General features: G+C 40.4%; 2 protein-coding genes across 7 annotated transcripts in view; one reads left to right on the top strand and one right to left on the bottom strand.

Moving 5' to 3' along the window:
- tmc5 (transmembrane channel like 5) overlaps positions 1 to 6,562 on the bottom strand; it is a 14,711-nt gene extending 8,149 nt beyond the window's left edge. For 2 of the 6 annotated variants that reach the window (XM_061769755.1, XM_061769759.1), the window contains exons 1-7: positions 4,937 to 5,370; positions 4,008 to 4,141; positions 3,331 to 3,560; positions 3,162 to 3,239; positions 1,691 to 1,804; positions 1,450 to 1,552; positions 39 to 114 (exon numbers count right to left, since the gene is read on the bottom strand). In XM_061769755.1, coding sequence (XP_061625739.1) covers positions 39 to 114; positions 1,450 to 1,552; positions 1,691 to 1,804; positions 3,162 to 3,239; positions 3,331 to 3,560; positions 4,008 to 4,078 — 672 coding nt within the window. In that variant the 5' untranslated portion in view covers positions 4,079 to 4,141; positions 4,937 to 5,370. Of the gene's footprint in view, positions 1 to 38; positions 115 to 1,449; positions 1,606 to 1,690; positions 1,805 to 3,161; positions 3,240 to 3,330; positions 3,561 to 4,007; positions 4,142 to 4,936; positions 5,371 to 5,505; positions 5,622 to 6,207 lie in introns of those variants that run through there. The other 4 variants (XM_061769756.1, XM_061769757.1, XM_061769758.1 and 1 more) reach the window with 4 other exon arrangements.
- LOC133476406 (transmembrane channel-like protein 7) lies at positions 5,994 to 15,392 on the top strand. Its single transcript, XM_061769764.1, has 16 exons — positions 5,994 to 6,167; positions 7,808 to 8,063; positions 8,172 to 8,320; positions 8,610 to 8,765; positions 8,889 to 8,974; positions 9,052 to 9,197; positions 9,274 to 9,421; positions 9,497 to 9,679; positions 9,761 to 9,906; positions 10,116 to 10,230; positions 10,326 to 10,423; positions 10,561 to 10,744; positions 10,845 to 10,975; positions 11,221 to 11,376; positions 11,470 to 11,548; positions 14,731 to 15,392. The coding sequence occupies exons 1-16, from the start codon at positions 6,152 to 6,154 to the stop codon at positions 14,923 to 14,925; spliced, it is 2,244 nt and encodes a 747-aa protein (XP_061625748.1). The 5' UTR covers positions 5,994 to 6,151; the 3' UTR covers positions 14,926 to 15,392.
- The last annotated feature ends 2 nt before the right edge of the window (positions 15,393 to 15,394 follow it).

The following is a 15,394-nucleotide window of genomic DNA, read 5'->3' as shown; positions in this document are numbered from 1 at the left end:
AGTGTTGGATACAGTATTACGAGCTTTCGGAAACTCACAAGTGACGCTCTCTCTGAACAGTCTGCAAAGCATGTGAACTGCCGAGACCCAGACTCAAATGCTAGTACTTCACTCCTGTGAACATCAATCAAAACATTATTTGGTGTGACTGTCAATTTGCATTGATAAACAAAATATTTCATGACAGTGTACACAGACATGACAGTGTGTGTGTGTATATATATATATATATATATATATATATTCTTACAAGGTAAAGTCTAATTTGAAGATGAAGTGCAAAAAAAAATACTTAATACTCAGGGCTCTATTTGCATGAGCAGCGCAAATCAAGCTCTGCGCTTGGCGTAACTGCGCGGAGGAGGGTTAGACCCGGTTTTGGTAATTTCGTGAAGCAACGTACCCCTAGCACATTTAAAATGCGATGTCTGCGCTGGTGTGGGCATCACCAAAGCCGACTTCAATCCTGTCCAATAGAAACTGCTTTTTTCATCCCCTTTAAAAGTGGCACAAATAGTCTTGCCTGGAGACATCTCTATACGCACAAGAGGACTCAGCGATCCGTGCGTGACTGGAGCATTGAACGTTAAAGGTTTACCCTTATTAAATACAGAATGAGCTGGTGAAAAAACCCTGACGACTTAAATATGTCCGCAGACATCACTGATCTACTGAACTATATATCCCCTCCAATGGTCAATACGCCAGCGAGCCTTGTGCTTGCACGAAACTCAAGATAAGCTGCACCATTACTCTGGCACACATTACGCAGTCTACGAAAATAGAGCCCTTACTGTGAAAAAGGTCCAAATTCAAGGTTTCACACCAACTGCTTGCCTCTGCAGTAGATTGACTCCATTGAGCATCATTTCCAAAGTGCAAACATTACCTACTGTACTGGTAGGTAATACCAGTAATACCAAGCATGTGTCAAGGTCTTGAAATATAGCTACCATTTGGTCTTGGGGTTTCACTTGTATAGCACATCTCTACCTTCAAGGTACTCAAAGCCCTTTAACACTGTCTCCTCATTCACTTATTGATGACGCAGCATCAGGAGCCACAAGGGGTTAAGTATTTTGCTGAACGACACTTTGACATGGTCACAGGGGCTGAGCATTGAACCAACAATCTTAGGGTTGGGAGACGACCACCTGAGCAATGCCACCACCAATTATGGTTGTCCACTGGTACAAAAACTATAAAAATACAGTATGCACATAATCTTATGGGCAATTGGGAATGCATTATCGGAGGGATGAGTAAAGGGAGGTGCATACCAATGAGCACTTTGGGAAAATGGGGATCGTGTGCCATGCTCTCTGGTACCTCAGCAGTGCCAGTAGGAGAAGAGACACATACAGTATAAGCCAACTCCTTTCACAGTGAGCTGCCCACCAGTGAACTACAATGTAGTGTACATAGGAAAAAAAATTCCCTTTTTGTCACCTTATATGTTTTTTCTCTTCAAAACTCATCGGAAGGTCCCGTATGGCCTTGATTCGGTCTCGTGTTGACAATCCAACAAGTTCTTTGACCAGCCTCTGCTCCTCTGTTACACAGGAAAGGACAAGTACTGTTTTTGTTTATCTTGAAGTGACCATTCTGAAAGAATAGTATCAAGTGTCACCGATAACTCTGCACAAATCTGAACTATTAATTTAAACATCTAAATGTCTCTGAGTCTTACCATTTTCCACCTCATTCTTGATGGCCTCCTCTGTGAATGCTAGATAACGAGGATCATCGCTAGGAAACACGCTCATCCTTAATCCAGCTCCCCTGCATCTCATAGACATGGTGCCTGAAAGACCAATGGAGGCAAAATAAGTTGTGGGATGCTTGTAGGAAAAAAAGTATTCTCCTGAATATATGGAATTTAATGTTACAACAACGCTATACTGTAACTACTGTGAAATACTGAGGATGCTCCATCATGTTCCAGGGCTGCTTTGCTACATCTGACACATGGTGTCCAAACCTGATATAAATCCTGGCCTTGGCAACTCCACCTTCCACCATCACATCCGTCAATTTGTGCATGGCACAAGAAATTTATAGCAACAGGGAGAGTTTGGAATAAAGGGAGGTGTGAATGACAGATGATGGAGAATAAACTCAATAGAAAATCTACTCCTCATTTTTGTAATAATTCACAGAGTTGTCTACTCTTCTATCCGTGCGTGTGTTTGTGATCGGGTGCGTGCGTTCGAGTGTATTTAGAGAGAGATCATGTACAACCCCAATTCCAATGAAGTTGGGACATTGTGTTAAACATAAATAAAAAGAGAATACAATGATTTGCAAATAATGGTCAACCTATATTTAATTTAATACACTATAAAGGCAAGATATTTAATGTTCAAACTGATCAACTTTATTGTTTTTAGAAAATAATCATCAACTTAGAATTTTATGGCTGCAACACGTTCAACACGTTGAAGGGAATATAGAATGCTTCATATTCTAATATGTAATTCTAAATAGTTTGGAAGAAGATGTGTATTCCAGTATAATCAGAAAAGGGGGTAGGAGTTTTATTGCAGGAACCCCCCCATCAGGGGGTATTTGAAACAGATGGCAAAGAAGAAAGAACTGCGGGGAGCCACTATAAACATTGAATGCAGGCGACATCTGCAGGCGACACCTGGAGGCGGCGTCTGGAGCCAGATCAGATAGTCATCATTCTGCCGAAGAACGATGACGTCAGATTACGAACCAATCAGACGACAGCGATTCCATCCTGGCCCGTTTTGAAACATTGTATAAGTCTGGGGTAGAATCAGATCGTTTTAGTTCGACTACTTTATCTGCTAAGGGTAGTTACGAAACCAGAGCTCTGCAAATGTATAGACTCCTCTGTCGGGAATAAATTGGTTGGTTTTTATACATTGTTGTGAACGAAGTTCTTTCACGAAAACGAGCACGCTTGGAACCACGGGAGTTATAGGAGATTTTAAAACACAGGTTCCTTCAACGTGAACATTAAATAGCTTGTCTTTGTTGCGTATTCAATTAAATATAGGTTGAACATGATTTGCAAATCATTGTATTCTCTTTTTATGTTTAACACAACGTCCCAACTTCATTGGAATTGAGGTTGTAGATAGAGATAGTTACCACACTTATTATACCATTAGAAAAAATGGTTTAACTATTACCTGATGATGCAGAAGGAAGTCTGATCGGTGGGAATTGATCATAAGGAGAGTCACGGTTGATTTGGAATGGACTTTGATCTGTATTGCAATGAGTGAGTTGGTATAACATTAGATATGTTTACAACATTGAATATAATGTGTTTTTGGCACTCGATCTGGCCCCACTCACTGAAGTCATGCTGGAATACAGAACTTTCTGGGTGTCTTGACTGAAGTCTCATAGGAATACTTTCTCTTCCCCTCCAGCCCTCCTCCTGACCGCCCCCCCAGGGTACTCTCACTACAGCATCATTACCACTGCTTTGACCAATCTCGGTGTCATATGTTTCTTCCCTGTCCTTCCACCAGTCTTGTTCTTCTTGGACATAGGGGTTAGTGTGCTGTTGTTTCCTGGAAGGCCTAAATATGACACAGAACAAACGATTGGAAATATGAAATGTTTACATTATGTTCAACAGGTTGTGCTATACAATTCATAAGAACCAGGCAAACAGTTCATGATGTGATTATCTTGAATCCGCTCACGTACTGTCGATATAATTGTAATCAGGTTGAAAGATTCAGTAATGGCATAGTAATCTACTTGCAGAGAAATATACTGTATATTACAATTTGACACTTTTCCGGAGTCTCGAGAGTTTAACATCCCCAAAGAAAGGTATTTTATTGAGCCAAAGTAAATACCATCCTCCTCTTAAAGAACTCTTAACCACACCCAGTTACCGTATATACTCATGCGTAAATATTACCTCATCACGTCACAAATAAATGTCGACCCAAAGTAAAGGAGTGAATGGTGGAATAAATAATGGATTGGAGTGATATACATTTTATATTACCACACACCTATCAATTTCCAGAGTCTCGCTCTCATGGTAGGCAGGGTTGAGAAGTCCTCCGTTGCTGTAACTTGACATGAGTCTCTGAATAGCTGCTCCTTTCACACACTAATATAATATGTGCAAAGTCCTGTTTCAGTCCTATAAAAAAATACACAAGTAAACCAAACATACACTATACGATTAAAATATTGTATCTCGCGTTGCTCCTTATGAGGCTAAGCCAATGTGGGTAAATTGTAAGTTTGAAGTGACAGTCACATTTTGAGAGAGAAGCATTGTCATTTAATCTGCCTGCGCCTTCCCCATACACTCATCATTAATTCATAAAATAGGCGCCACCCTTGTTTGCCGTGAGAGATCAGCAGGGGTGTCGTGGGACATTATCTACAGTACTAATTTCTCTTCATTTGTCTGAAAGATATTATTAATTACAATTTATCTTTGACAATCTATTCTATAACAATGCCAGCGACATATAGTGATTGGAAGAGCAATAAAAACGCTTCCATTAGATGGATGAAAATACAATCAACCTGTATGCACCTGTTACCATTAACACAACAGATTACGTCCTGACTTTTTGTGGGTATATCATGCTTGTGTTCAATTGAACAGGCCCAGCGTTCATACAAAGTAAACTGAGACGAGATCATCATTATTTCAGTAATCATACTTTTTGTAACATTTTTGTTTGGTGGTGTGCCGAGTGCCGTTAGATTTTTCCAGCATGCGTATAGGGCTGAAGTACAAGTACTTGTAGTAATTCAACAGGTACACCACAGGGCACAGATATGACAGCTGTCCCCAAAATTAAAACTTCAAAAATAGTACGTATAAAACAGTAGCCAGAAAAATAATATATAATTTGTCAAAGAAATACACACATTGCAGAGCTAAGTATTATTATTATATATTTTTTTTTAAACACCTTACCTGAAGATTGTGTGTAAATGGAAACAAATCAACTAGAAGTGAAGCCTGATTTAAAAGAAAAAACAAAACACCTAGGAATCCATGCTGATCAGACTGAAAGACTAGAGAGGCCTGCATGTCCAATAACAACCATCGCAAAACAGTAAGTAACCAGGAAGTGTGTGTTGATTGCCGAAGTCGCCAAGGCAAAAGTCCACTGCCTGCCTATGAACGGACCAGGTGGGTCTCAAGTGGACAATGTCTATTGTGAATGAATTCCAAAGGGATGATTTATGAAGCATTCTTAATAGGACCTAGAAGTAGGTGTCCAAGTGTATTTGGATACACACGCCTCTAGCTCTCACAGTCTTTGTCTTCTTCATACATACACACAAAAATAATGAACAGATATACTGTTGCGTAAATAACAACAGTATTGTATCCAGTTTGTGGTCAGTCTTTTAAACTGGCAACAGCTGCTGCAATTTATTGGGACCAACAATTTTATAGGAAATTCAGAGGTGCACCACCACATTGTAGACTACGTCAGTTGTGATTATTGACAAGAAAATTCACACATTTACACACACCCAAAGTCGAAAGTAAATCCAGTTTGTGAAAATCATGAGCAGCTTCTCCTCACTAGGGTCGCGGGCGTGCTGGAGCCTATCCCAGCTGTCATCGGGCAGGAGGCGGGGTACACCCTGAACTGGTTGCCAGCCAATCGCAGGGCACATACAAACAAACAACCAGTTGCACTCACAGTCACACCTGTGGGCAATTTAGAGTCTCCGATTAATGCATGTTTTTGGGATGTGGGAGTGTGTGTTGTGTTCGCGGTAATTATTGCCTAGTTGATAAGAGGTACAGAAAATGGATGGATGGATGTGTCCAGTGAATGCAGCCTTTTTGCTACTGAATTGTGGGAATTGTAGTGCAGTGTTTCAGAGCCAATGATGATCTGATCGAAACTGCGTTTAAAACAAAAAACAAACAAACAAACAAAAAAAGAAATCTATATATAGATACAATTTATTCTTAATCTGCTGGATTAATGTATATGGAAATGAAATTGCAAATTGAAATGAAAATTCAAAAAACACTATGGGAGTGTTCAGGAAGTTGTCGCTGCCAAAACATGTTTTCCCACCCTGACAACTACTAGCACTTGGCGCTAGTTTTACAACGTAACACTGTTCAATATACATCAGTTTTACTATAGCAGGAAAGGACAGGATGGATGTCGATTCAGGTAAAAGTAGCAATTTAGCGTGACTTGTGTCTGCCTTTACCTGTCGTCATCGTCACTCCAGTGAACTTCTTCAGCTAACCAGCAAAGCTACACAGTCTTTACCTGTTTGTAGAGCTGAGAAGGGGTTTTCTTCTCGACAAAGATACCAACGTATTCATGTTTTACGATTGAAATGCATGCGTTCTATGCCAGATGCAGTAAACGTTTTGTTCGCGTTGGCCTGGGTCTTCCTGAAGAAAATAAAAGGTGGTCGGCGTCTTGACTTCGTTAATTTAGTGTGTCTGCTTCTTCGGCAAAGTGAATCACATCTGGCAAGTTGTATTTCGCAACGTAGTTCCAACTATGGCTGTCACACGCTGTCTTGATTTTCTACTATTGAATTCAAGAGTTTTAAATACGTTCGCCGTAGCTGTACTATGTATGCTGGAGCACCGCAACGACTTGTCAATAAAACAATACTATCAGAAATATCTTGGTAAAGCGATCATGTCGCTTGTGTTGAATCTCAGACGTGTTTGGGTTTGCCTACTGATGTGACCAATTAGTATAGTTCAGCTCTCATAACTACACGACTGCATAAATTGATCACAATAAGATTCCTGCCATTCATGTCTCGATAATATAAGTTTGTCTATTTATGTGATAATAGAAGGGCTTCCCAAATCAGAATCAGAATCATCTTTATTTGCCAAGTATGTCCAAAACACACAAGGAATTTGTCTCCGGTAGTTGGAGCCGCTCTAGTACAACAGACAATTTACAGAACACTTTGGAGACAAAGACATTGACAAAAAACAATTGTGCAAAAAGATGCAGAGTCCTCTAGCACTTAGAGCAGTTCGAATGGCTAATATCGCAATAGTCCGGTGCAATTTCCCACTTTGCAAAGGGCACTGAGACTTCAAGGAGTGTATGCGGTTTAAAGTGACAAGTAGTGCGATAATCTGGGACAATGGTTGTGCAAATGTTACAGATACTCCTCAATCAGTGTGCAAATGGAGCAGATGCTACTCTGGCATAAGTGGCCAGTATATGCAAATAGTGCAGCACGGCGAGACAACTACAGTGAGTGCACGAGTAATACATAATTGGCCCCACAGAAATGTGACAACGAACTCGAGTCAAAAAATTGCCAGCTTGTTGTAATGGAATTATAAGTTAGCTGTTTAAGAAGTTGATTGCAAGAGTGAAGAAGCTGTTGGAATGTCTACTAGTTCTAGTTTGCATTGATCGGTAGCGCCTACCTGAGGGAAGGAGCTGGTGGGGAGGGTCCGAGAGGATTTTGCACGCCCTTGTCTTAGTTCTGGCAGCGTTGTTACATGTTGTTACATATACAATATTCAGTCATCTGCAACTGGTACGAGATGAAGACATTACACAAACATTGTTAAACCGATTGTCACATTACAGTATAATAATTATTTTATGTTAGCGGTATAGAAAATTTATGTATTTATGAATTTTTATTATTGTTGAATTTTTTCCCCATTCGTCTTGTATTTATGTAGCTTACAGCACTTTGTTTTAGCTGTTATTTTTTTTCTAAATTTCTCTATAAAGTTGAGCTGAGTTTATCTTATCAACTATCATTTATCAGCATATCATTCACCATTCTAATTTTTTTTTTCAACCTTTTTCAGTGTTCTACACTGATCGAAGTGGAAAAGTCACCAGTAACCCCTTGCTCGACCAGCTTCCCAGCTACCAGTCCCTCCTCTACCGCAGGAAGGCATCCAATACTGGCACCAAGCGAAGGAGCAGCTCTCGAGCTCGTATTGGCTCCTCTGGCAGTGGGAAATGGAATGTAAATAGATATGATGAGAAACAGAATAGCCAAGTGGAGCAGAGACCAATTAGAGAGCTAGCCAAGACCATGGCTGAGAAACGCATAAACAAGTAAGAACTGTTAATCCTCACCCCTTGAGTTATACGATTAACTCAACACTGTTACCACATATTGATGATGGCATAGTGACACTGTTTTTTTACCATGTTTGGTGTTAGAGCACTACGCCGAGAAGAGGATGCAGAGCTCAGCAGCTGTAGACAGTGGAGGCAAAACACCCACAGGTATCTCCGAAGGCTGCATGATGATGTCCACGAGTGGCTGACTGCCCTGCAACTTTGGAGGGGTGACATCCACCTGATAGAGGGTGACTGAGCTGTTACAATTTAATCTCTTGAATTATCTGTCCGTCCATCCGTCAAATACAGTGTAGTTTTAGTTTATTGTTGCAGCAGTGACAGCAGTTGGAACATGCTCACACTGACACTTTTTTTGTAAAAGCTTTTATTTAATGTACTGGAATGTATTATATCAACATTATAACAACCATTTGCCTCTTGAAATGTGAATAACAATACAATGTCAAAAAAGATGCTCACTGGGATACATTATGATTGTCTACAACTATTATTATTTGTCTTTCCCCTTTTGACTAGGAATGTTTGGCACAGGGATTCTGTCCTATTTTTCTTTCCTGCGCTTCCTTGTGATGCTCAACCTGATCATCTTTACCTTCATGTTCAGCTTTGTCTTGTTGCCCATCATCATTGCCCCCCACGCCTCAGGGAACATCACATACAACCAGGATGATGGTGAGAGAAGGCTTGTCTGTGTTTACAGCAATTCATCACTTTGACTGAATTATTTTGTGCTTGTTTTGTTGCACGTGTATGCCATGAGGTGTTCAACTTACATCTCATCTTGTTTGCCAACAGGTAGTATTTGCAGTTTGTATACAGGCAGTGCTCGCCGAGGTCTTGTCATTTTTCATGAGCACATCACAGACCTCTTGTCTGGCGGCGTAAGTATTTTTATCTTTACCAAACAATAACACTGTATTACAGGTTCCTTCAATCAACCCGTGGGCTTTTTTTGTAGGGCTTTCTTGAGCAGACCTATCTATTTTATGGCTACTACAAAGTGGACAAAATCCACTTCCCCAGGATCACCTATAATTTGCCTCTAGCCTACCTGTTGGTCACTGTAGCATACCTCTTCCTCAGTCTCATCTGGATTGTTAAAAGGTGCTTCAAAAGTTATTTAAAGTGTTATTTTGAACTGCTAAAAGTGTTGCTGACTGTAGACGCCTTATTTTCCCAGGTCTGCCACTGGTTTTAAACGTAACCTGGTTCAGGATGAAGACCGCTTCCAGAGTTTTTGCAACAAGATCTTTGCTGGTTGGGACTTCTGTATCACAAACGGGAATGCAGCAAAGCTCAAAAGGAGCAGTCTGCTTTATGAACTTAGGGTAATTTAGACTTAAAAAAAAAATAATTATATTCAATTTTGTTCTGAATCGGTTCTCCCTCTTTTTTCCCTTTAGACAGATTTGGAGGAAGAAAGGATCAAACAGAAAATAGCAGATCGTACCCGTAAAGAGAGATGCCGCATTTATCTCATACGCCTCATCCTCAACCTGTTCGTCATTGGTGTATTGGCCGGTTGCTTCTACAGCATTTACATTGCCACCATTTTCTCCCAGGAAGCACAAATGAATGAGGTCAAGGTAAACACAGGCTTCTTCACAATAAATATGAAAACTGTTAGTGTATAAAGGCCATCCTAAGTCCCTTTCTCTGATTTGCAGGAGAATTTCATTGTGGATCTCATCCACGAGTATCTGCCCTCAATTGTTATCACTTTGGCCAATTTCGTCACTCCTCTCCTCTTTTCAGTCATTATCAACTATGAGGACTATTCGCCTGCTTTCGAGATCCGGTTTACTCTCATGAGGTGCATGCAACTTCATGTAATTACATAAAAATGATACTTAATGTTCATATAGAGCCATAACCACATCACCCAAGCGTTACTTCAAAGGAGCTATATGAATCTAAGCTATTATTGTTACTGTGCCAAAGTGGGAAATAGTGAGATACTTGAATGCCTGTGAAACAAAAGCGGTTTTATTTCTTACTTTTCTTTCTTTTTAAAATACCCAGGTGTGTATTCATGCGACTGACCAGCATTGGAGTTTTGCTCTTCTCTCTCTGGTCTCAGATCACTAAATGTAAAGAGGAGCCATGTGTCTGCGGCTATAACCATTTGCTCTACTCAGTAAGTCACTTCATTCTGAAACCATGGCGCGTATCAAATGTGAGAGGGATGCAATTGTCACAGTGCCCTAAATGTTATGTGGTGTCTTCCTACAGTGTTGGGAGACACGTGTTGGCCAGGAAATGTACAAACTCACCATCTTTGACTTTATAATCATTTTGGCAGTCACCATCTTTGTGGAGTTTCCCCGAAAGTAGGTCCAAATCAGAATCAATGACATTTCCTTACCAGACAAGTTCAGTTTGTATTATACTCTATTAAGTATAACACAAATATGTTCGTCGACTCTGCCTTTTAAGTCTTATAATGTCCTGTCCTTACTTTGCTCAGGCTTATAGTAAAGTACTGCGACTGTGGCCTTGCTAAGTGGTGGGGTCAGCAGGAGTTTGCTATCCCTCAGAATGTTCTCGAGATCGTCTACGGCCAGACCATCTGCTGGATCGGCGCATTCTACTCCCCAATGCTGCCTGCCATCTGCACCATCAAGTATTTTTTTATCTTTTACATCAAAAAGGTAATTTCTCCCACACTTTTTTTAAAAAACATAAACCAGAACAGAAGTTCTTTATTATCCTGTTTTCATGTAGTGTTAAATATATTTCCTTGTTTATCAGGTGTCATTGATGAAAAATTGTCGTCCAGCCACCCGACCATTCAGAGCCTCAAGTTCCAACTTTTTCTTCCTGGGTGTGCTGCTGATCGGTCTGTGTTTGGCTTGCCTACCTGTTATTGTTAGTGTAGCACAGTAAGTAATGTTACTGTTTACACATTGTCTCTCATATCTGCAGCAGTATTAGTGCTTTGATTGCCCTGCAAATATTGGTCGCTAAGTTAAAAAAAAAAAAAAATATGATGAGAATAATTTTGAAATAATATAGATACACAATATTTTTAAAATAATTTTGAAATAACTTGACATTATGCAAAAAATCATGTTTGTCACTCACATTTTGTAAACATTCATCCATCGAACCATGTTTGTACATATAGGATAAACTGTTCCCAGGCGTGCGGCCCATTTGTGAACTACACCACCTCTTGGGAAGTGCTGCCAGCTGCCATATCCCAGCTACCCACTGGAGTCCAAACTCTCCTCTTCACTGTCTCCTCTGAGGCCTTTGCTGTATCCTTCTTTGTTGTTACATGGTATGTGAAACTTTTTAATGAATGATGAGAAAGTGTCAGAATTTATATAACAGTGATGACTTTAATGCAGCTCTTTTATCTCCTTTGCTGCAGTTTGGCCATGTTTTATGTGATCGCACTAGCTGGAGCACACAAGAGGGTTATTAAACAACTTCGGGAGCAGCTAGTCATGGTGGGTATACTGAATCTTTTTTAAAGGCTGTTTATCTGGGTTCAATATCCTCGTTGGACAGTTTTAAAGACAGAGGCCGGCATTGTCAGATAGAGATTTATATAATAATACTCTATATTTATTATTGTGGGTGTTGTAGCTACCTTGTAGAATTGCACTGCTTACAGGTGCTACATGGTGTGGCTTCATGAGAAGAGCCACATACAGCGGCTGAAATAAGTATTTAACGTCCCCATTTGTGTAATATGAAATGACACAGAGGAAAAAGTATTGAACACATGAAGAAAGGGAGGTGCAAAAAGGCATGGAAAGCCAAAACAACACGTAAAATCTATCAATAATCAAACAGCAATCCAGCCCCTTGTCAGTGCAAATGAATATCAGCTGGTTCAGTCCTAATTGATGGCCTACAAAAAGGTCTCATTGCCAAGGTGTGAGTCAAGACACATCACATCATGGGTAAGAGCTAAGAGCTGTCTCAAGACCATTGCAAACTAATTTTTGCAAAACATAACGATGGCATTGGTTACAGGCGCATATCTAAGCTTCTGAACGTTCCAGTGAGCACGGTTGGGGTCATAACACGTAAGTGGAAAGCCAATCATACCACCATAAATTTGCCTCGATCACGTGCTCCTCACAAGATGCCTGATAGATGAGTGCAAAGAATAATCAGAAGAGTTGTCCAAGAGACAATGACCACCTGTGGAGTGCTTCAAGAAGACGTGGAATTAGCACGTACTGTTGTCCCAAGGAAAACAGTGAGTAATGTACTCTGCCCCCATGGCCTGTATGCACGCTCACCACGCAAAACCCCATTGGTGGAAAAAAAAAGGCATGTCAAAGCTCGTTTAAAGTTTGCTGAACAACATTTGGACAAGCCAGTTAAATACTGGGAGAATATAGTCTGGTCGGATGAAAGCAAAATTAAACTGTTTGGATGTCATAATGCATACCACATTTGGAAGAGAAAATGGGACTGCACATCAACCTAAAAACACCATACCAACAGTGAAGTTCGGAGGTGGGAACATGATGGTGTGGGGCTGCTTTTCAGCAAATGGTACTGGTAAACTTCACATTATTGAAGGAAGGATGAATGGGCATATGTACAGAGACATTCTTGACAAAAATCTGCTGCCATTTACGAGGATGATGAAAATAAAACGAGGCTGGACATTTCATCAGGATAATGATCCAAAACATACTTGCTAAGGAAACTCTCAGTTGGGTTCAAAGAAAAAAAATAAAGCTGCTAGAATGGCCCAGCCAATCACCTGACCTGAATCCAATTGAAAATCTATGGAAAGAACTGAAACTGAAACATAAAAGAAGCCCACAGAACCTTCAACATTTGAAGACTGCTTGTGTGGAGGAATGGGCCAAAATCACACCAGAGCAATGCATGTGACTAATTTCTCCATACAGGAGGCGTCTTGAAGCTACCATTGCAAACAAAGGCTTTTGTACAAAGTATTAAATAAATACCAGTTGGTGTGTTCAATACTTATTCCCTGTGTCATTTCACATTATTACACACAACTGAATTTCTGATCTTATTTGTTCTACTTTGTTTGTATGTATGGATTACCGTATTTTCACGACCATAGGTCGCACCGTATTAAAAGGCGCAGTCTCAGTTACGGGGTCTATTTCTATATTTAACACATACATAAGGCGCACCGTATTATTGGACACAGGCATGTTGAAACATACGCTAGCTTAAAACATACGGTAGCATGCATGCTTGCACGCTAAAACAATGTTTTTAAAAAGGCAGCGGGAGTTATCAATGGACTCACGTTATTTTTTTTATCAAAGTCCTCATCTTCTGTATCCGAAATGAACAGCTGGGCAAGTTCTCAATCAAACACGCCAGGTTCGAGTCAGTCTCGTTGCCGTGCGAAAGCTCGAACAACAGTGCAAGCAGACACGTTAGCCCAAGCATTCACAATCCATTCACATATGGTGGCGTAACTTGCCCGGCTCTGCCTACTAGTCTTAGTAAACCTGTGTTCGCCATCTGTCATCCATGACTTCCACGCCGCTCACTTCACTTTGAACGCCCTGTTTACTTGGATGTCCAGCAGTTCATCAAGCCTCCCGGAATGATAGCAAGCCCCGAGTTATTGCACTCAGTCGAATGGTGACTGTAGAGACGCTTCTCCCGGCTGTTCTTTGCTCATTAATCCATTGCTCGAGTTGGTCTTCCAACTCGGGCCACCTCGCCTTGTTTCCGCAGAAACTCGGCTTCGTCTTCTTGACTTGGCGAAGCTCGTTTTCCTGCTTCCTCCACTTGCGAACCATGGATTCGTTGATCTTGAATTCTCTCGCGGCTGCTCGATTCCCATGTTAACTGATAGCTTGCAGTTTAAACTGTACTTCGTAAGCGTGTCTCTTCGTAGGTGACATTTTCGGTGGTCCTTAGCCAAACCGATGTTGTTTTGCACAATGCACACCCCGGAAATGCTCCCAGTCAGTCAAGCGGTAAAAAAAAAAAACACCCCGACGCTATATACCTACTGGGGGCGTGGCTTTAGCGTCCTACTTCACACCCCTTTCCCCTATCCTCAGCCACGTCCGCTTTTTCTCTATGTAAGCAGCGTGTGGACAGGAAATGCTAAAAAAAATAAAAACATTTAAAAAAGTCAAGCGGAGCGCTCATCACACAACAACATTTATAGATGTTGGAACTCGGTGCACACATAAGGTGCGCCGCATTATAAGGCGCCCCGTCCATTTTGGAGAAAATTTAAGACTTTTAAGTGTGCCTTATGGTCGTGAAAATACGGTACTTGGGTTGTTCCCAACATCTGGTGAAATCTTTGTCAATTGCACCTTTGGAAATATATTTAATTAGAAAAATGGTGACGTGTTAAATACTTATTTCAGCCGCTGTACTGTAACCATAAGATGCATTGTGGTTTTACAATATGGAAAAATATAACAACAATTCATATACTCGCATGGTTAAAATAAAACATGGTGGGGCGTCAACAAGAACTAAACTGAAAATAATTTTTGTAAATTCAGTTTTTGATGCAGCTCTTGAATAGAATCTCATGTCAACCTTTGGATCGTGAAGGTTCGCTTAATATTGTCTGCAGTGAATATCTTTTAGATCTAATTACTGTCAAAGGCATCACTGGAATACACTTTGTGTGTGTAACTGTGTTGTTCAGGAGGGTCGCGACAAGCATTTCCTGATCCAGAAACTGTGCCAGGCTCAGAAACTCCCCGCTATCACATCTCCCGGGTTGAAAAGTCAGCGGCGGTCCAGTAGAAGCAGCCCCAGTTACCACACCAGCTTCTCCAACAATTTTCCTGAAGGGGTGTTCCTGCCACATTCACCTCTAGACACTTCCACGCATGTGTGAAGCAACAAACCTTTGTAACCATACCACACTGGACAAACAAGCTGCAGTTCGATGGAAGCAAACTGTTTGTTTGCATATAATATAATTTGTCGTTTTACTCTGTATTGTCTAAACAAAATAATTTGTTTTTTTTTTACATTTTACAGTGATCATTTCCTTCTGAGGACTTCACTACAAACACTAATTCTCTATTAGACTACTCTTAATACGGTATAGTGCACTTTATAAGCATTAACGCTAAATAGTGACTAAATAACATATCTACCTGGATAACATTGTGTGCCCTGTGGTTATGCAAAAAAACAAAACAAAAAACATTACATTTACAACACAATGCAAAGCATTCCATACTGGTCACTATTGTTACTTTTTTTTTTTTAGTATTGTTTCAAAATTTTGTTACAAGTGTTTTTTCTTGCATTGCGGGTGTTGTGACAGCTGAAGGGAAAATAAAACTTTAAAATCCACT

Source organism: Phyllopteryx taeniolatus, chromosome 4 (genome assembly GCF_024500385.1).
Source record: "Phyllopteryx taeniolatus isolate TA_2022b chromosome 4, UOR_Ptae_1.2, whole genome shotgun sequence".
Taxonomy (NCBI): Eukaryota; Metazoa; Chordata; class Actinopteri; order Syngnathiformes; family Syngnathidae; genus Phyllopteryx; species Phyllopteryx taeniolatus.
This window is presented reverse-complemented; position numbering and strand designations above follow the sequence as displayed.

Coding starts and splice junctions, on each gene's coding strand:
- LOC133476406 (XM_061769764.1), top strand. Junction 8,766..8,888: donor CACATACAACCAGGATGATG/GTGAGAGAAGGC, acceptor GTTTGCCAACAG/GTAGTATTTGCAGTTTGTAT. Junction 10,976..11,220: donor GTTATTGTTAGTGTAGCACA/GTAAGTAATGTT, acceptor TTGTACATATAG/GATAAACTGTTCCCAGGCGT.